This window comes from Aplidium turbinatum, chromosome 6, assembly GCF_918807975.1.
Source record: "Aplidium turbinatum chromosome 6, kaAplTurb1.1, whole genome shotgun sequence".
In the NCBI taxonomy this organism is placed as follows: Eukaryota; Metazoa; Chordata; class Ascidiacea; order Aplousobranchia; family Polyclinidae; genus Aplidium; species Aplidium turbinatum.
Genome location: NC_137477.1, coordinates 6,579,816 through 6,601,569, shown reverse-complemented (window position 1 = coordinate 6,601,569; position 21,754 = coordinate 6,579,816). Strand labels below are relative to the sequence as shown.

General features: G+C 37.9%; 1 protein-coding gene across 1 annotated transcript; it reads left to right on the top strand.

The window, feature by feature from the left end:
* Positions 1-10,781: 10,781 nt before the first annotated feature.
* On the top strand, positions 10,782-21,261 carry LOC145771794 (cytochrome b-c1 complex subunit Rieske, mitochondrial-like). Its single transcript, XM_082583526.1, has 5 exons — positions 10,782-10,921; positions 12,730-12,865; positions 18,719-18,874; positions 19,594-19,768; positions 20,539-21,261. The coding sequence occupies exons 1-5, from the start codon at positions 10,871-10,873 to the stop codon at positions 20,831-20,833; spliced, it is 813 nt and encodes a 270-aa protein (XP_082439652.1). The 5' UTR covers positions 10,782-10,870; the 3' UTR covers positions 20,834-21,261.
* The last annotated feature ends 493 nt before the right edge of the window (positions 21,262-21,754 follow it).

The following is a 21,754-nucleotide window of genomic DNA, read 5'->3' as shown; positions in this document are numbered from 1 at the left end:
AAAACTTTCTTGGTACTAGTGTTGCTAGAATCTTCTTGGGTATCCAGAACGACTGTACGTAATAATGAAGTACAGTATCAAGTACTAGCAGCACATAAGTAGCCTACTAAGTAGGCCAAAATCACAGAAACAAAGATTTATGAATTAATTTCCTAACTAACAACCTTTATAAGCGACTCTGACAGCTTCAAGCCTTCAAAATTGTGGCAGATCAATTTATATTGTAAAGTGACCTGTTTTTGTTTATCGATTGTTTACTTTACGGAATGGATCTTGCGAGATCATTGAAAATTGTCTGGATCAGGACCGGACTTTGCATTTTCGGAAAATTATTTTCAAGCTAATGTCAGGCTGGCTTATATGAAGCTATAGCCTACCATACCTTCATCGCCTAAAAAGAGTACAAGTTTCGCTAGTAACTAAAATGCAAGTAGACATTTGCGTTTGAACAATTTTTTCTACATTTTTTAGATAAAGCCTACGCAGCAAAAACAAAACAGATGGAAAAAAATCGAAACAAAATATATTTGTCACATTTTGCCCATGAATATTTTACAGTTTCCTTCACGGTCTGATTTTTTATATTCACTTTCACAACACTTTTTCAAAATTTTATCCGTTTTTCACTATTTGAGTTTCAACATCACAACGATTGGAAAAACGAATTGACAAGCCGATCTAGAAAATTGCAGCCAAACTGATACCGGTAGGCACTTTGACATAAGACAGTTTTCCTTGCGAATCAGCTGATTTCAGTCATGCGACTCAGGACGTGATATTCTGACCGATCTACTCGAAAGATTTTTGATACAAGAATAGGGACAGTATACAAGAAAAATTAAGTGAATGTATCGCGGTTATCGCCACAAGCAGCGTGGCCTAATGGGTTAAGGGTTAAGGTTAGGGCAAGGGAAAAGTCATTTCGATTGCGTGGGTTCGATTCCCACCCTCTGCTAATGTTCTTTTTTCTTCTGCAACTGAACTGAGTGCAAGAAGGATCGACTGTAATCAATTGAGTTTATAAGGAAAATTGTCCTACCTTTCTTAACCAATGCGCCACGGCCAGTAGCGGCGCCACGGGGTGGACTGGGGTGGACATGTCCACCCCACTCCTATTTAGGTTCAATTTTGTAATTCGTCGAGATCCGATGAGAAAACTTGGGGGGTGTATGCAGGGGGTTAGGGGGGCCTAAGGACTGCGTCATAAATTAATTTCAACTTCTTACGTATGAATTACTTTTGCAGCATTGACATAAGAAGAAATGAAGAATCTTCATTGTTATCGCTTTGTTGTATTGATTGATTGTAGTCTAATTTTACCATTTTGAGGTGATGGCTTTTATCACAGCTGAGACACAAGCTTTGTAAGACCTAATAGGCAAAAGTTTTGATGGGGCCACCAACATGTCAGGCGAGGATTGAAGGTACACAGCAACACCCAGTTGCAGCGGGTGCCAAACTGTCGGTATATTTTCATTGTTTTGCACACCGATTAAATTTTGTGCTTGAGCACAGTGTTGAAAACGTAGCGACAGTCAAAACAATTTTTGAAACAATTGGTAACATCTACCACTTTATGGACTGTTCTCCCAAGAGACATTTTTTGTATAAAGAGCATTTGAAAAAGGAGGGAATCATGTCTGGAAAAATTGCATTGCACTCGTTATCTGATAGGCTACTAGATGGTCTGCAGGTTTAGATGATCTGGATGTTGTTATTAATGTAGCCTATATCCAGCACTGCTGTCAATGTTCCAACAAATGTCAAACGAAGGTAATGGTGTAGCTACTGGTTTGTTGTTCCGCATCAAGCAAACTGAATTTGTTACTGCTAGTCTTATTCCTCATAAATGCTTTTCGTTAAATAAACAGGCTTCAGATTATTTAAAAAGTGAAGAAATGGATCTCACCACTGGGGTTGCTGCTATCAACGACTTGACAAGAGCATTTGACTCTCTGCGTTCAGAGGAAGATTTTAATAAATTGGTTTTCAACTCATCGCTGTTTGCGGATAGAAATCAAATTACCAGCGAAACCACCACGCCGGCTAAGCGATGCCGCTACCCACCAAACCATTTCCGAGATGGTCAGATATTATTGATAGGTTGCAACAGTCTTCCGTGGAGTGAATCTGAATCCATTGCAGAAAAGTTAAGAAGAGATTTTTTTTACCCTTTGACAGAATGCTAAATGAACTTAAAAAGCGTTACTCGGATCAAGCATGTGAATTAATGTCAAATGCAACTGCATTTTATTTCACGCACATGTCTCCATCAAATTTGCCAAAAGTTGAATATTTAGTCAAATTCTATAATTTCGATGAAAATCATGTTGGGCAGCAATAGGATCTTTTTTTGAGGTCAGCTATAATTGTCACAAACGGAAACTAGAATTTAAAAAGCACCAAGTGGATTGACTTAAATCATTTGTACAGCGATTTGTTTCAAATTATTGCTACTTTGCCCATGACTGTGGCGTCTTGTGAACGTATCCACAGCAAAGTTAAGACAATGAACAATTATCTGCGACCTGCCGTGTCATCACAAAGACTTGAACATCTGGTGCAGATCAGCAGTGAGCGAGACATTGCCGATAACACTGATCTTCAAAAATTGGTGGAAGCTTTTAAGCTGACCTGCGAGCGCAAAATAAAACTTTAGTGCAGTGATTCTTACCCTATGGCTATGGGCATTATTGGGTAATAGCTAAGTTTTTTTTAAATTCTGTTTAAGGGGCCACCCAATAAATTTTTATGAGGCCGCCTATCATTGCAGCAGCTCCATGACATGAAATAACGACAAGCTTGGTAACCTCAAGATCGTAGTCGGCAATTCCATGGACCATATAGGAAATGTATGGGAGCGTTTTGGCCCCATTCTATTCTTTTGTTCATAATTTAGAGTGCGCTCAATGGAAAACAAGCTTTTACCCCCTTTTAATTTCCTTTGTTTATTTTTCAATAAATTTTACAACCGAGCTACCGTGAATCACTTCGCAATCGGTAATCTTAGTGACCATATTTTACGGTAGCATTTTACCTCAAAATATTTTTGTCCACCTCACTCATTTTTGGCTGGCGCCGCCCCTGGCCACGGCGCAATGGTGGTACGGTAGCTGGTTCGCACTGAAAACTGTCCTATGTTAAATTGCCTACCCTTGCCAACAGTCTGATAAACGATTTTTAACTTAGGCTACTTTTTCTCATTTTTACTGCTTCCTTATAACGTCCGCTACGATAGCTCAGTTGGTTAGCCCGTGACTTTGTGAATGAAGAAGCTTCGAGAGCAAGCTGGTTCGACTCTCGGGGTGTGCGCTTGAGCAACGCATTCTAAGGACTGCTCTGCATTCAGAGGCAAGGCACCTAATGGATGGGATAATTTCCTGGCAACAACTCTTCAACAATCAGAACACTTTATTCTGTCAATCTCGGTAACCGCGGCGCTGCGTCAAAAGCCTTACAAGTTGCGAAGCTACCAAGAATAATCTATCAAGCCTTTTTTAGTCCATCAGCATTCAGAAGTTTTTTTGGTTTGCTCAATTTTGATTTCGTCACAATTCCTTTTTTCATGAATTTGCTGTTGGTTAGATTTCCCGAATGAAAAAATTTCTTTGCAAGTGAACTCATAGCTTTGCTCACAAGCTTGTTCACCCAAGCTTTGCTCACATAGCTTTGCTCACCCAAAAGCAATGGCATTTAATAGGTTACATTGCATGCCTTATATTGCTTACAACAACAATTCAACAAGGTCTACAATGGCAGGCCTACAGAAAAATTTTGGAAATCAAACACAAGCCGTCGTCGAAAAGTCACATAAACAATAGAATCCTGTTGAAATATAAACAAATATAATAAAATATAAGCAAAAAAGCTTCAAATGCTAAAAAACAGGATATTTTAACATTTTATTATCCTCGGAGAATCATTTCTTTTTCTAAAAAGAGGACATAGCCTATGGTAGCCTGAAGCGATACGCTAGCTGAGATGTCATAACGAGCCATGTGGTTTGATCAATATAAAACTGCTAAAAAAAATACTTGGTTGGTCGGTTTTGAATCATTATCAGGCGCGGATCTAGGAGTTTTTTTTGGGGAGCGGGCCAGAAAATTTGAAAATAAATTAAAAAGTAAGAAAAAGATAAAACAGATATGAACAATCAGTGGCGTAGATAGTAATTTGGCGCGTTCGCCAAAAGCGACACCCAGCGACGGGGGGTCTGGGGGGCCTCCCCCAGAAAATTTTGAAAAAATTCTTTGAATTTGGTGCATTCTGAGAGCATTTTCAACAAAAATATGAGTAGGCTACAAATATTCCTGTAAAATGGTGCTGTCCGGTGGCATAGCAAAAAGATAAGATCATGTTTTCTTCGGCAATTTTTCGGTAATAAAGCTAAGTCTCTATGTTTTCTTGTTGCTAATTCCTGGCTGAGATGTTAACAGCCATGTTCATCAATAAATTTTGCTGGAATAAAAATTGCTAAGCATGCAAAGTAAACTTGAAATCTGGTTTAAAACCATGTATGCAGTGTCCATGACCAATTGGATATTTGTATGTTTCCAGACATATAGCCTACGGTAATTGATTGAAGTTATGATGAAGATTAAAAGCTATAAAACAATTCAGGTTTCAGATTGTTTCAACTGACGTCATTTGGCTCAGCGTTGGTTTCAGCTGAGCCAGCTCCAACAAATGTTGCTATTAAAATGTATAATCGATGGATAATTTCAACCTTAATAATAACAAAAAATAATTCCCCCCCCCCGGGATAATTTAAATCCGCTGTGGGACTAATGTCAGCTGTTTAGAAGCATATCAAACCATTCAACAATTTCTCACAAAATTTTGGGGGTGGGCCCGGGCCCCTTGGGCCCCCCCATAAATCCGCGCCTGATCATTATTCTCGGACTGACAAAGCCTTGATTGGTTATTCCTGGATGTTTCGCATAGGCCTAGCCTACTTAGAGGCTCTTGACGCAGGGCGGGTTACCGATATTGGCAGAGTGAAGTTTCCGAATGTTGAAGAGTTATTGCTGGGGAATTGTTCCATCCATTAGGTGCCGCTGAATGGAGATCAGTCCTTAGAATGCGTTGCTCAAGCACACACTCCGAGAGTCGAACCAGCGCTGCTTCATCTTGAACCTTCTTCGTTCACGAAGACACGCGCTAACCAACTGAGCTATCGGCATTATTTGTGTGTGTGAGTTTCTGGTTGGTGCTCGTTTGAAGAAGGGCACCGGTGTGTAGAAAGTCTGACTGACATTTCATTTGGCGGAGATCCCAGAGAAGTGCAGCTAGAAGAAGGGTAGCTTCTTTGGCTGAGCCGCTGAAATCCTGTCTTCCAGGACGAGTGGGATGATGGAGAAGAACGATTATAGTTCTGACATCACGCCGTTTCAGACGATTAGGAGGGACGGACCGACTACAATGGATTGTTATACCCTTGGCTGTCTACACTTTTTCGAAGATGTTCGACGACCGTACTGATCGAGCTAGTGAGATCTACCACTGCAACCAGTCATCGCTATCATCAAGGACGGATGAGAGGGGTGGTTGAAGAGAGAGTAGGCCTATCGATTGGTTCTTCTTTCTTCTGACCGTGGAGTACGGTAGAAGGTTTAGAAGGAAGGGAAATATGTCAGATTGACAAAAAAATGTTATGCTTTTGTGTTAGCTATGTCTTTTACTTTTGTCATGATCACCCAAAAGTCTTGAATAGTGGACTGTTTTGTGTTGCATATAGCCTATAGTAGTAGTAGGCAGCCTTCCATCTTTTCAGATGATGGTAGCACTCTGGGTACGGCAGCTTCTCATATGGCTCTGAAGTCCAATCCTGGCGTGGCAGTCTCGTCCACAGTTTGGACATATGAAATCAGAAGAGTTCTGAGGCTGCTGCCTCTCTTTTCTTCTTTATCTTCTTTCCTCTAGTTGCTTCCTCCGCCTCGACTGACCCTTTGCTAGACCCGCACTGACTTCGTAGCGCCATCTGTTGCGATTTGCTGCGATCAGTTCCCAGCTGGCAGGGTCTATGTCAGTCTGCTTCAGGTCTCGTTTGCAAACGTCTCTGTAACGCAGTGCAGGTCGTCCTACTGGGCGTTTCCCTGTGGCAAGTTCACTGTACAGAATGTCCTTTGGAATGCGCCCATCCTTCATTCTGGATACATGCCTCAACCAGAGTAGACGTCGCTAGCAGAGGAGAAGGTGTATGCTCAGGGAGCAAGAACGTTCCAGAACAGTGGTGTTGGGTATTCTGTCCTTTCAGGAAATACCAAGAATGTGCCTCAAGCAACGAAGGTGAAAGCTTTCAAGGCGGTTTTCTTGTCTGGTGTAAGTGGTCCAGGACTCACTACCGTACAGCAGAGTACTAAGAACACACTCACGGTACACTTTGAGTTTTGTGTTAAATGTAGCCTATGTGTTGCTAATATCTAGAGATATCTTCTTTTGGATGATAGTATGCTTGGCGACATTCATCATGATCAAAAGTATTTGTTTTTTTATTTGTCCACCGGGGAATTGATTGTAAAGGATCACGTCCTTTGTTATTTCGAGATTTTCATTGGTTAAGTTAGAATATTGTTGTCTCAGGCGCTACCATATTCCTAGTGCAAAAGAGCACCCGGTGAGGACGTGGGCCACACTGTCATCAGGTTTTCGGCCGAATTTGCAGTTTGTGATGGGAGGAATTTGATTTTCTTGTTTCTCAGAAGAATCTCGTTCCAAGGGATCTTTTTTCAGATTGGTCAACTTTGTCGGTAGGCACTTTAACATCACCCACTCGTCGAAGAGTGCCTGCTTTTCAATGTGAAATTGCTTTGTGTTTTAATCACAAATTTCCTTATAAACTCAATTGATTGCAGTCATTAAGATCCTTCTTGCACTCAGTTCAGTTGCAGAAGAAAAAATAGTATTAGCAGAGGGTGGGAACTCCTCTGCCCTAACCATTAGGCAACGCTGGTTGTAGCGAAGCATTCAGTTAAATTTCTTTGTATCAAAATTTTTCTATCAGAATATTACGTGTCGAGTCACATGACTGAAATCAGCTGAATCGCGAGTACGCTTTTCGACGAGTGGGTAATGTTAAAGTGCCTACCAATTTTGTCAATTTTTTTTCATTTTGGATTTTCAGGTGAAGGTAAAATGTTTTATAAGAGGTGATTTTCCAATCGTGTTTCAAGCATTTGAGTTTACAAAAGGACTTGACGATGTCTGCATAGGCCACATTTCATTTGGATTTGAGGCATGCGCAACGCTGTTGCAAAACAAAAGAAGATTGATATGTCACATTTTGTAACTCAAATTAAACATGGCCCATAGCCTATTTGTGCCAGATTTTGGTGGCCCTTTCTATGAGGAGTAGATGGAAAATTCAGTCAATTAATTCGGCTTTTTGGAATATAAATTGGATATCCAACATGGTTATGCCTCCATCTTTGGTAGGAAGAAGTGTTTTGCTTCTATAAAGTTGTTCAAATGAGAGATAGCCTACCAGGGGAAGTAAAATAGGATTTTCCTAAAGTCTTTTTTGCTGTGTTGGCATCAGCACTCTACTCACATGCAAAGGACCAAAAAAGTGTTGATGATACAGATCTTTTCATAAAGGGAAGTCAGTTCAGTTGTTTTTATTTCTGACCATCATATCAAAACAATACACGTCAACATAGCAAAGGTCGAGAAAAGGGTAGAAGCGACAAAACGCGAACGTTAAAACGTGCTTGAGACCGAAGTAAGTTATTGAGTTGAAAGAAATTTGGCACGGTCGCAACACCTTCAGAAAAATTTAAGGTGTAGGCTAAAGGGAAAATAAAAAAAGAAAAAGTTACAAAAAAAAACAACTAAATAACATATATTTAGGCTATATAGCTTTATTAGCCCACATAGCTTTAGCTGATATATTTAAGATTTGTATGGACAGTTGCTATGAAGATCGGCCATGGTGCGTTATCAAGAGTGCTGATGGTCGTAAGGGGAACATGTCTTGATGCGTTTAGCTCATAGCAAAGAAGTTGGTGACCGTCCAGATTTTTCTAATGGCTGTCTGCCAGTTCATTTCATGTAGTTCTCTTTAGTTTGTTTCTAGCAAAATACCCAGGATCTTGATGTTGTTCAAGATCGCAGTGTCTGGAAAAAACTGCTGAGTTTAGTGGGCTAGATTAGGTTTGGATGCTAGGATATGGGTCTTTCCCTGGTTCCCTATCTGGATGAACAAAGCCATTAGGCTACTCTGCTGCTTTCTATTTGTTGTAGAATCTAAATCGCAATAATGGTGCTATTTTATTCGTATTGTTTATAATTGTACCGGTAGCCTACCGTACCGTACTCTTCAGTCTTGATATTCTCGTAACAGACAAAATAAAAGTATTCTTTCTCTTCTTTGCTTGATAGCTTACAAATTTACTTTTCTTACACTGTCCTGGTAAGCCACGCATAATAGGCTGCAGTAGCAGCATTAATGGGTGTGTGTATGTGTCAGCTTGGTAGCTACTGTAGGCTACTTGTGTTGTTGAATTGCATGTCCTTGTAAATTAACCAGGATAAGCCACTGTGATCTAGGCTACCTTTGGATTATGGTAGCCTATTTGCGGCAAGGTGTTGCGAATGTGCCAAATCCTTAAATTTAGCCGGGTGTCAATCAATTCGGTCTTGACAGGGGAGATCCCGTAGATTAAGCACGTTTCAACATTCGCGGCTTGTTGCTTGTAGCCTACCTACCTACTTTCTTCCAGATCATTGATGTGGTAAAAATAAATACTTTTTGCTTTGGTCGGAAATGAAACATAAAATTGAAACTGACTGAAAAACAACCTCAGCAATTGTAGCTAGGCCTACTCTTTTTCTGAAAATCTAAACATTTTGCTTCACTTCTAGAGGAAGGATTATCTTGAAAAACTTTAAAAAATGTTCAAGAAACAAATTGGTAAAACTTGACAAGTATGAAAAAAGTTGCGTTCACCCTGTTCTTTACGAATAAATTCAAAAGTTCCCGTTCATGTTATTTTCGATAGATTTCTTTATAGGCCTACTAAAATGCCGTATTTTGATGAACTCAAGAAAAATGAGTCAGTCAGAAATTCTCTCCTTTCGTGTTTTGTATGACGTATTATTTGAATGGAAAAAAAATTACAGTGAACAATCTGGAAAAGAAGTCGAAAACAATAACAATTTAGGTTTGACAAAAAACTGAACTTTGCCAAATATCAAGCAAAGACAATATTTTAATGAAGCCTACTTTCTTGTAAGCTTTATGCATCAGATTTTTAATTTGGCTATAAAGCTGAATGTAAAATCTAAAATAAAATAAAAAAAATTGCGCAGAAGTGAACAGATGATGATGTCATGAATAAATCAATGCAAGGACTCTTCAGAGTTGCCCATTTAATATTTTGTGATTGTTTCTTGAGTTGCTGTTATGACTGAATTAATCTGACCTTGGAAAGTGAGCTAGTTGACAGTCATGTCATGCTTACCAACATACTGGTAAAAATAAACTTGATCTTAATTGTTTGTTCAATTTTTTTGTTTTGATTATAAATATAAATTTACTTTAAATTAACACTAGAAGCCCTGACCGGTCATTTTTGACCGGTTTTGAGTTTTAGCACTTCATATTTATGGCGTTCTTGCGATTTGCTTGGTCATACTCCATGAGTTTTCCTAACTTTTGATCAAGTTTTAGTATTTAGTAAGTTGTAGCAGTAATAATTTTTCACCAGAACTTTCGCAAACAGAGCATTTCACACATCTATCTATAAGCCCTGACCGGTCAAAACTCAAAAATGATCGGTGCGTGATAAGAAGATTTCTAATGTTTGAACAATGTTTGTTTGTATATGTTGTACATCTTTGTACAAATATCAATGTTTGAACTAAAATAAAGAAAAAACGGTAAAAAAATGCGTTTCATACAACCGGTCAAAAATGACTGCAATCGTCCTTGTAGGTACCGTACTGTCAGGGAAATATTTCAGGGCTTCTAGTGTATATTGTTTTCTTTGTATTTGTCTTATATTGTTTTCTTTGTATTTGTCCATCTAGAAAACACGAAAAAATTGTTGCCTGGTTTCATATCAATGTTTGAACTAAAATAAAGAAAAAACGATAAAAAAACGCATTTCATACAACCGGTCAAAAATGACCGCATTCGTCCTTATAAGTAGGGAAATATTTCAGGGCTTCTAGTATTAAACCATGTGTTTTTGCTGAATCATCATTCAGTGCTTGCCTATTTAAAGAAAGGCTGTGGCTGTAATATATTTACAATATAGGCCTATATAGTGTAATAATAGCATCAATAGTGTTGCCAGATAAGGAATTCTGCACTAATTTGAGAAAAGAGAGCTGGTATACAAGTCCCCCCCTTGGTACCGTAACTCATGACAAAGACAGGACTCGACCAAACATATAGGGTGAAACTACTTTATAGTACCTTTGCTTTACTGTTCACACACTTCAATTCACATGTTTTGGTCAATTCCTCTTTGTCTTGAGTTACCAAGGGGGGGGGGGGGGGGACTTGTATACCAGCTCCCCAATCTTATTCCTAACTCTAACCCTAACTTTAATCCTAACTCTTGCAACACCTGATTGTAACCATGGCAACAAGTGTGTAAAAATAGCCACGTCCTTGAAGCAAACTAAAAGATTCTGCTTGCTTGTATGTTTTTCACAACTTTTTGTTGAATCTAGCCTTATGTAACCTTACGAACTAGCCTGTCTTAGTATACTGTAACCTTAACTTTGCTATATTAGCTTTGGTGTTGATCATAAAACTTCTGGATGAAATTTTCAGCTGGTCTAAGCAACGACATAAGTGCTGTATACCGTATTCAGGCTGGTTGTTTTTTGTGTTTTCTGTTTGGACAGCTAATATCAAAAGATGTCTTCCATTGCTAGGACTTTTGGCCCTGCTGTGTCAACTACATTTCAGGTGAGCGTAGCCGTAGTAGGCCATGGTATGTGATTGTATATGATAATGTATATGTACTATTCATATGTATCAAATTGATGTAGCTAGTGTAAAAGTTTCTGCCTCGGTCATAAATGCTATGACATAAATATACGACGTTAAAGATTGGAGTCGACCAAGGCATATAGGGTGAAGTGTAAAAAAAAACAAAGATAGTTTCACCTGGTATATTTTTGGTCAATTGCTGTATATGGTGTAATGACATGTTTGACCAGGGCGGAGGCTTACAGTATAAAAACATGTAAAAGTGGTCCCATACTTGATTCAACTGTCAGGAATGAGAAGATGAGGTTCTCATTGCACTAAGCCTTCAGCACTAACAAGAGTAAGGTGGCCAGTTCCTTCTCTCGACCACCTTTCCTGCAACAATTATGCCCACCCATCTACCGAATTCGTTACACCCTAGGTAGAAGTGAGCAGTGTTTTCAACAACCAGCTGAAGCCGGGAGTCGAACTATGTTTGGTTTGTTGCAATCTTGATTGTATTGTAGGCTTACCGGTACATTGTTTTTGTACAAGGAAGGAGCTGGGCTTGTTTGTTGTAACTTCAGCATGTATTGTACATGGAGCTTGATTTGGTTGGGATACACAGTGGTTGTATTCTGTGGTCTTTCAATTTGTAAGTCATAATGGACGGCGGAGGCATCTAACTTAGATATCCATGCGGTTTTGCATGCCTCCGATTGTGTAATCAAAATATTTTTGCAGTTTTACAACTTAGGGTGCTGCTGTTTTTGTGTGTTTTTTCTATGGTGTGTGTTGGAATTTATGCTGAAGCAAGCTTGCTCTCATGGTTACTCCACTATCAATTTTATGATACAGTAGAACTTGGATAACTCGTCACCCTAGGGGGAATAGAAAAAGTGACGACTTACGCGAACTGACGACCAATGCAAACAGCTAAATTTTGCCATTGTTTCACGTCGCATTAATTTCATGGTTCTCCGCAACCTAATTAAATGCAATAGTGGTAAAGTCAGACAAAGAGGAAAGCGAGAAAAGAATTTAATTACATTACACAATAAAGTAGGCTCCAGTAGCCTACAGTAATAACAGCTTAACTGAAGAACACAGATATTTTTGACTGCGTTTTGCTTGCAAGTGTCTTGTCAACCAAGTAGTCATGCATTTTTGATAGTGAGCTTGCGAATTCACTGGCACTGTCGTCTTAGCATAACATATAGTGTTGGAGCTTTCCAACCATCTGCAAAGCTTCTTTTGTAGATGGAGGTGGCACAGGCTCTTCTTCCTCCACTCACGTGCTGAACAGCGCTTCTCTAATCGGCAACAGAGCACGTGCGCACACACCCGCAATCGACCAGACCAACATACTCCACGCATGTGCGTCTTGCCCGATAGAGTGTGTGCATGCACAGTAGCACACGTCTTAGTGCATTAATTTCTTCTCGAAATAGTCTGTAAATGCCACGTCAGCATTTGGGTGAATGACAACTTAGACGAATTTTACGTCCCAGGGGAAGAAAAACAGTGACGACATAATCGAATTGACAAATTATGCGATGACCACTTAACCGAACTTGATTGTGTACAAGAGATAGGCTTTCTGCCGGGACCTGGCAATTATTGACGACTTAGGCAAACTGACGAGTTTTCCGAAGACGAGTTATCCATTTATCCAAGTTCTACTGTATATATAATTATATATATATATATATAAAATGTTAAAAATGCCATACCACCATTAGTTCAAAGATATTTAAACTACAGTATTTGATTGTCATGTCAATTATCTAAGATTTATTTTTTAGATAATTGGATGTAGTACCCGAGCTCGCTGTGCACCAGTTGCATTGAAGGCTGCAGAAATAAAATTACCACAAACATACTTGACACTTCAAAAAAAGCCAGTTACTGGAGCAATAACATCTACCGTGTCATTCACTGGTAACTTTCATTTACTTCAGTTTTAGAACTTGTACTTTAAAAGTTGACATGTAATTTACAGTAAAGTACATTAATTTTAAATGTAAGTAGGCTAGTGAATGTGTATGTCTAAATGTTGGTCTTAGCAAGCTTATTTTGACTCCAACCCCTTCCAATAGGACCTGTAAACCGTGTAAATAAACAGTATTTTCAATAATTTATTTAAACTAAAGTGTGAAGACTGAAGAGCACAGTTTCCTTTCATTTTGTGAAAACACTGTTGGACAAACTAGAATTTCAGCGAAACCGGAGATTAGATTAGAATTAGAGTAAACAAGTTTTTACTAAATTCGATGTGAATTAGAATTACCAACATTTGGAATTACCATTTGACAACTAGAATTATCTAGTTGTCCAAGTTTAAATGTGATCACAATGGTTAGGCTAAAGGTGAAATACACTCATATACCACTTGCTGCATGGCCCTGTCACATGAGATGATAGGTTTTAGACACGCACTGACTCTTGCTAAGCGAGAATTGTAAAAATTCAAACCTATAAAAAAAAAACACATTTTCAAAATGGCTGTTAGTCCTCATCAGCTAAAACTAAACTTAGGCTAATCTAGTTTGTTCTGCTACCTAATCTGTATGTTCACAAAATCTGGTTTTCTACATGTAATTCACTAAGCCGCTACATTTAGTCTCACTATTAATGGTAGAGTAATTTTTTTATAAGACAAGAAATGGTGTGTAATGCCATCTCTCAGATTTTTACAATTTTTGAATATGTGAAATAGAATGTATATACGAGGACAACAAAAAAAAAATTATCAAAATCAGAGTTGTACTTTTCAAGATGTCGCACATTAAAAATATATGATTTTTAATCGTCACGCATGAGCGATTTTATTGATTTTTCTTTTTTCTCAAGATCTAGTAGTAGGAATACAGTGAAAATTGCTTTTCTACCATTTTCGGGGTCAAGGAATTCAAAAATGTTGTCCTTGAAATGATTAACACAAACAAAATATCAAAAAATTTGATTTTAAATTTTTTTAAGCAGGCTACCACCAGGAGACGCCCCAGGAATGGTGACAAGTAAAATCAAATTTTTTTTTTTGAAAATCAATCTTCGTCGATGTGCCATTCCAGTAAACATAAGGAAAACAAGGCCCCAGCTTGTTTTAAGGTGCTATAATGCAGAAATAATAATGATAGTAGAAAAAAGAACAAAAATCCAGTGCCGCATCACCACAGCAAAAAATGGTAAAACACTAATTACAGATAAACATAATAGACCATATGTAAGATTCACACACACATAAGGACAAACACTACTACACAGTCTGATTACATACATATTTCCAATTAACATTTTTATGTAGGTAGCTTGTAAAATTGACCTCTTGTTTGTGTTCAAGCTTTATTTTTACAGCAAAAAGTTTCTTGAGCGGATAACAACCTTATAAAACAACTATATTCAATTTAATAAGTTACGAAATGCAAATATGCACTTACTGTATTTCTAAAGTACATTTCAGGTTACAAATTAGCATGAGCTGTAGGTCTAAATCAGACATAAGTGTGTTGTCCTGACTTTCTTGATTAGGAGCATGACAGTCTAACCGGTGTTCTCTTCTAACTGCTTGCCAAAACTTCATCTTGTTTTGAAGCTCAGTTTTTCCAATCCTTTGAAGTTCTTCATTTTTTACTTGTAATTATTTTCTATTATATGAATTTCAAAAACCTCATCAGTACATGTTTACCTCAGTTGATAGTCATTTATAACTACTCAGTTTATAACTTCTCTTTACATTCGAATTGCTGCCATGTAATTCATTTCATCTTGAGTGAGTTTGTACTGCCTCCCATTGATTGTTGTTGGAACTTGCAGTTTCAGCAAAATGCTATCCAATGGAACCCAACAAGAATCCTCTGATATTGCCATTGGCCAGTAAAACATCTGTGAAGGACCATGAGGATGCATAAACATAATCAGTATGTCATTGTGCATAACGTCATGTTCTTTCACTAGACATATCCACCAGGAATCATCATATTTGGCAACAACGTATGTCTGTGGTGAAATTTCATTAAGTTGATACACATTTTTACACATAAAGAATGAATGACATCCTGCAAAATTTTCATCATCTGATACACGTTTATATTGTGTTGTGCCAACTTCCTTTGGACAAAAATAGTGAAAGCTTCTTGTCCCATTGACAGTTTGTCCCTTGATATATCTATCTTGTAGTAGACTGCGTGTTTCTTCAATATCCGCTTTAAGAAGGAGACAAAAAGTTATCTTAGGCATTGTGTGACAGCAGTGGTTGTATGCTGCTTCAGCAGATAAAATTTTGTTGGATGGAGATGCAGTAAGACTAGCGTTGGTCAGCTTTCGCTTCACACTACCCCCAATTCCGTCACAAGGTGACTTTCCGTGACTTGTGGCAAAGAAGGACCAAGATGCTTTTATGCCAAAGTCTGAGTGATGGTATGTCAGGTTCAGAAAGTTTTTGAAGTTTTTTACTATCCACCACAGCCATCAGAGAAGTACTCAATATGTGTTAGTTGAGGATGTTGAAGTTTCAAATGTGTAATAAGATGTTTCTGTAGGTTGTACAATGTACACAAATGATGTATCATGTGTTAAATCATCGGACATGAAACACAAGGATTGCTCTCTGACTTGAAATATTGTTGAATCAATGTCACGAGTATAAACTGCAATGGGGTGAATTGTGCATTGTTCCTTGCACCAGTGATAACTTTGGATTTCATTTTGAACTACAAATTCAAAATTTTCTGCAAAGTCTGTCAAAACAATTGCTTCATGTGGCTCCAATGTCAATTTTTGTCATTTCAAATAGTTAGCTTGTGACTTTGCAATATAAGAATGTGCTGTCAGCCTGTCAGTTTCTTGATTGCAGCAAGAGTATCTTCAATGAGTTCCTCCTTAATATATATATATACCATTGTTTTCAACTCTGATCGGTCAGTAGAAGTCCATTGTTCTACCAAAAAGGTCTCAGTCTCATCATATGTAGTCAAATTATGAAATAATTTACGTTTCAAAGCAGCCAAACCAGGACAACTTGGACAGCGATGAATCATGCAATTTTTTTTTGTCACTTCACATACAAGAACACTCATCATTTCTTTGCTTGGCAGACCACATGCTGAGGCCAAGAGCTCTGCGTTTTGATGCATGCGACAAACACATACATTGTGAGTTCCAGAAGCTCCTGGTGAAACACATCATTTAGGTTTTAAAGACCAAAATTTGGAAAAACTAATTTTCAGTGTTGGATTTTGCTCTCTAAAGATATTGTAAAGTTCCCAGCCTGACCCTAGTAACAACCGTTTTTGATGATAAACATTTTTTTGTATGCTTACTTTGTCCTTCATGCCTGGCAACATACGAGATGTTTCATCATTTTCAAAAAAATCCAAAAATTTTTGTTGTATCTCAGCTGGAGTACCAATTCTTTGTTTTCGATCATGTCAACCAAAAATTCCTTCTTCTTTTTTAATATTTCTAGCTTTGTAGATCGAGTACGTGGAGCAACCAAAATAAGTTGATGCTTTTTCAGCAGACCAAGACTGAGGAATTAGAGTCAGAATTTGTAATTTGTCAGAAAACTTTTTTGTGTTGTGAAATTTAATCTTTAATTTTGCTATGAGACTGTTTAAATCCATGCTGTCATGTATATAGTTGTTTAACTTTGTCTCTTAGTTCAAGGTCTTGGGATTTTGCTGTCTCTAGATCACTGGGATTCAAGCCAGACACTACAGCAAATTGTGACGTTAGCTTTCTCTTGCATTTTTCCAATTTTTGGAAACATACTATTAGTTTTTGATGCTTGGGTTTGCTGTGCAATGCCACCAGTGGAGATCCATTCAATAGTGCGAAACTGTCATTTAAGTTTGCTGTAGATGCTTCCTTTTCTGCATTGAAAACTGCACTTTGAAGTTCCTTTGTGATTGGAGATGCACTCGACTCACCTTCAAAAATGCTACTATCAAAATCAACTGCCATGTTTCCTGCTTTGGTGAAACAGCGGCTGCAAAGCTTTTGTCCTGGAACAACATTTAAGTTTCCAAAACTTCTCAGTTTTTTTGCCAATTCAAGCCCAATTGTGCGTCTACTCTGAGGAAGAGGTTTTGAAGATGCATCAACCTCATGTATTTCAAAAATGTTGCAGCATTTTTTAAAATTTATCAGAGAATTTTTTTTTAATAGCCGCATTTCATAATGTGCACAAATCACAGCATCATCAGCTCTGTCCACACCAGACCTCCACCATAGTAGCTCCTGATCTTCTTCTGACAACTCCTTTACTAGCTTTACTTCATTTTCTACCTCATCTATCTTATCTTCCACATTGCACCATTCTTTCCAAATATTTCAAAAATAGCACTTGTCATTTGATCTTAACATTTTAACTGTAATCTTAAATTAATATTGCAAATATATTTTTCATTGATAATTGCTTAGTTAGTGTACACTCTTTATCTTCTCAACCTCTCTCAGTTTATCAATAACTTCTTATTTGCTGGAATCCAAACAGACATCGACAATCATTAATCATTTTCAAAGCATTTTCTATAATGAGCTCTTTATTATCTGCTATTCAAGTTCTGCAGCTCTTCTTATCTCATAATGATCATTGTTTCCCAAAGGTGCATTCTCTGTTTGAAGCATAATGTTAATGCCAAGCAAGTCAGGTAGATACAATCTATCTTAGAAGTCTTTCTAATTACCAAGTTACAATTTAACAGCTTATTGACTTGACTACATTGTTAACTGGGCTGAGTGAGACTCAACTCAAAATAGGTTAGAGATGTGCATTACCAGTATATTTAAATGTTTTAGCTGTTCATGCAAATAACTTTAATTGTTGACCTTTTGCTTATCTATACTCACAGCTGAAAATTGAAAATGGTTTAACTTGCAAATATGTTGCCAGCACACAAAACAAAGGCATATATTTCCATGTACATCAGTAGGCTGCACTTTAGAATTGAGTTCAAAATATACCCTGAACTCAACAGGCTTGGGGCACCTGAAAACAAGCTGGGGCCTAGTTTTCCTTATGTTTACTGGAATAGCACATCAATAAAGAATAACTTTCAAAAAAAAAGTTATGATTTTACTAGTCACCATTCTTAGGGCGCCCTCTGGTGGTAGCCTACTTATAAAAATTTAAATTCAAACTTTTCGATATTTTCTTTGTTGCAATCATTTCAGAGACAACATTTTTGAATTCCTTGACTCCTAAAATGGTAGATCACCAATTTTCACTGTTTTCCTACTACTAGATCTTAAGAAATAAGAAAAAACAATGAAATCGCTAATGCGTGACAATTAAAAAACACAAATTTTTAATGAGTGACATCTCGAGAAATACAACTCGGATTTTGATAAATTTTTTTTTATTCAGCTCCCATATACTTTGTCTTTTACATATGTGGAAATCATAAAAATCTGAGAGATGGCATTACAAAATCCTCATAAAATTTCTTGTCTTATAAAAAAATGACTCGGTAGTATTTCTGATAATTGGGATGAAAGTATTTTTATTCTCTTGTATTTGAATTTAAGTACCTTATTCTATTTGAATAAGAACCTTCTGATGATCCTTATTTAGGTGAAACAGGCTGTTAAGGGTTCAGATAGTAATAACTATATTTGATTTTATTCTCTTGTAAATATTTCCAAAATGGAAGAACTATGAACTTAACTTTGAAGTTCAAATTTGGTAAAAAAGGCTCAGTTTTCCGTTGAGATTGCAGGCTGAGTGGGTAAGAAATGCAAGGTATTTTATCTTCGTTGTGAAGCTTGACATTATGCTTGCATATCGAACAGGGCCAATGAGCGTTCGTTATGCTCACTCTGACGTCACCGTGCCGGACTTTGACGATTACAGAATTGAAAACCGGAGCAAAGCTTCAATCAGCAACTTTAGGAAAGATGAAGACCAACGCAGGATTGACAACAAGAGTTTTAATTATGCGATTACAGGTATATATAATGCTGAATAGCAACACTTATACTATGTGATTGTTCTGCCAAGTGCAGAATAATACTAATCCATTTCATGTCGATGCTTTTTTGAAATTTTAGGATAAGTTGTTTTACAAGAAATCAGCAGACTTTTGTAATTTAGTTTTGTTTTTATGAATTTTTGTGGTGTGTGATGAAACCTAGGTGCTTTAAGAGGCTCCAATCAGAGCTTTGGAGCCGGCACCCCAGAGATTTGCATTTTCAAAAGGACCTGGAGCTGTATATAAAATTCAGATGGAGCTGGCTGTTCAATAGACAGCTCCAATTAATTTCATGAGATGCTATTGACTGATTTCACATAATTTAACAGCAACCCACAACATAACTGATAATTATTGGCTAGTATTTTTAATTGTTAGATAATTGTTGTGCGTCTGCTATTTTGTAAGACTTTAAACTCGGGATGATTACTGGTCGAGGGCGACTATTAATGAAATCGTATATATTGTTCGAGAAAAATATGGTAATGGAGCTGGAGCAATGGTATGAAAGAGCTTCGGAGCTAGAGCTATGCTCTGATAGAAGAGCAGTTTTATTTTTATGCCGGTTCCAAAGCCCTGCTCCAGTACTGCTCAAATACATTGGGTGATGATTTGTGCAAGTAGGCAATTGATAAGTATATTTTCTTGTTCCATCTATCATTCAGCAGACCACTGCATTATTTTTATTTCATGTAGCCGGCCTAGCAATGGGAGGTGTGTATGCAGCTAAGTCTGCAGTCACAATGTTTCTGAGTTCGATGAGCGCCTCCAAAGATGTGCTTGCTCTCGCTTCCATTGAAATCGCTCTTTCCGAGATACCAGAAGGCAAAAGCGTCACTTTCAAATGGAGAGGAAAACCACTTTTCATCAGGTAGTGAAGAAACTTATTAGTTATCCTTTTACTTCAATTGATAAAAGTTATAGACTTTTTTGTTTTTATTCCATTTAAATTTACATGTTACGTTTCTTCATTGGTACAGTAATTACGTAGTAGTCGATTATATAATTTGTTTAATTGTTTCCATGGTGGCGCAACATGCAATCGTTAAGCCACAATACGTAAATTTGGAACCTTTGAAGAATTTTATGATTATTTTTGCTGTTGACATGATCATACTGAGGATGCTGTTATAGCGAAATCGATTTATGATAAGAAAATGAGGCTGGCACACTGTTTGTTGCATTGAGTAACAAGGCTTACTAACTGAGTATGGGATCCTTTCCACTTTACAACATTTCTGTGTGTTTCATCAGGTTGCTGATTGTATTAGAGATATATCAGTGTGAACACCGCCGAAAGGCCGCTATGATATCAAGCATGTATTGAATAATGAATTACCCAGATAGCTCATGTGATTAAGCTCTCATCTTCATGAACAAGCAACGCTAAGATTAAACGGCGCCTTTTTAGATTCTCGGGGTGTACGCTTAAGCAATGCACTTCAAAGGCAGCTCTCCGTTCAGCAGCACGTAGTAAATGTTTCACAGACAACACTTCCGCGACCGGATACTCTACTCTGTCAATTTTGCTTCGGTGACAGGGTCTTTGTCAGTGGTTGCGAAACTACTTGAATTAAGCTTTCAAAGCGGTTTTCTCAGTCCGAAGTTATGGATTCTTACAATCAATCAAACTTGTTGCAGACATCGAACGCAAGACGAGATCGATCGGGAATGCAGCGTGAATGTCAGTGAGCTTCGAGACCCTCAACACGACAACGACAGAGTTGTCAAACCGGAGTTTCTCGTCATAATCGGCGTGTGCACGCATCTTGGTTGTGTGCCCATTGCCGATGCTGGTGATTATGGCGGCTACTACTGTCCGTGCCATGGTTCGCATTATGACGCATCGGGTCGTATTCGACGGGGGCCGGCACCTCTTAACCTCGAAGTTCCAGAACATTCTTTCCCTACTGATGAACTTGTAAAAGTTGGTTAATACGGCTATCGTGCGCATTGGTTTCTATTTATAACAAGTTTTAAGCCGTTTTATGATTCCAACATCTAAATTACTTTACAGCATGTCAATAGTTAACATTTTTTCCCCATTTATGTAATCTATCCTTCAGCTATACAAAATTTAAAACCGCTAGACAAACTCAGATTTTCATGGCCTGTAGCTTACTTTCAAAACAATTGATAACACCGCTAAAGCGACTTGGCTTGTAATTTTTTGTACGTGCTTGTCGACAGAAATTTATTTGCAATTGGCCTGCGTGCGAAATTTTTACCTGGGAACTGGTCAACTTTCTTACGTTTTTACAACGTTAATTATCCCGAACCAAGCGCAGTTTATGTATTATCAATAATGGTATAATATTTGTTTCACAATTTATGACAAAGCAAGAATAAACTAGCGTATCGATACATGGCTGAAATTGAATTCGAGACAGTCTTGGGCTTGGCCTATTCACAGGCAGCGGTCAGGATAGCTTGATTTTTAAACATTTTAGCCAAGACACTTTTACAGATCATGACTGATTTTCGAAGACAAATTATTCCTTTTCCATACGCGATCCTGCTTTATGATATCACTAAGTTCTCAAGCACTCGGACAGATACAAACTGCAGTTCGATTGATTTAATACCACAAGCCATTTGTAAAACATACTGATCAAGAAAACATTGGTACCGTTGTCATGATCTTCGTCGTATGAGCCTTTGGTAAGCTATATCCTTTTACCAACCCAGATTCACGATGTTCCCGAACTCCAAGGCTGCTAGAGAGCAGACAGTATTAGGTTTCATCATCCAAAACGCGCAGATCTTCCATTCCGTTAGATGACTTGTAGTTGACTGTAGTTGTTGACTGCAGACGCCCAGCAGTTCGGTAGCCTAATTTGTAGACTATGCTGTCCTT

Excerpts from the sequence above, each read along its gene's own strand:
- LOC145771794 (XM_082583526.1), top strand. The coding sequence starts at position 10,871 with ATGTCTTCCATTGCTAGGACTTTTGGCCCTGCTGTGTCAACTACATTT. Across the intron at positions 18,875-19,593 it reads TTTTAATTATGCGATTACAG|CCGGCCTAGCAATGGGAGGT; the intron begins GTATATATAATG and ends TATTTCATGTAG. Across the intron at positions 19,769-20,538 it reads GGAAAACCACTTTTCATCAG|ACATCGAACGCAAGACGAGA; the intron begins GTAGTGAAGAAA and ends AACTTGTTGCAG.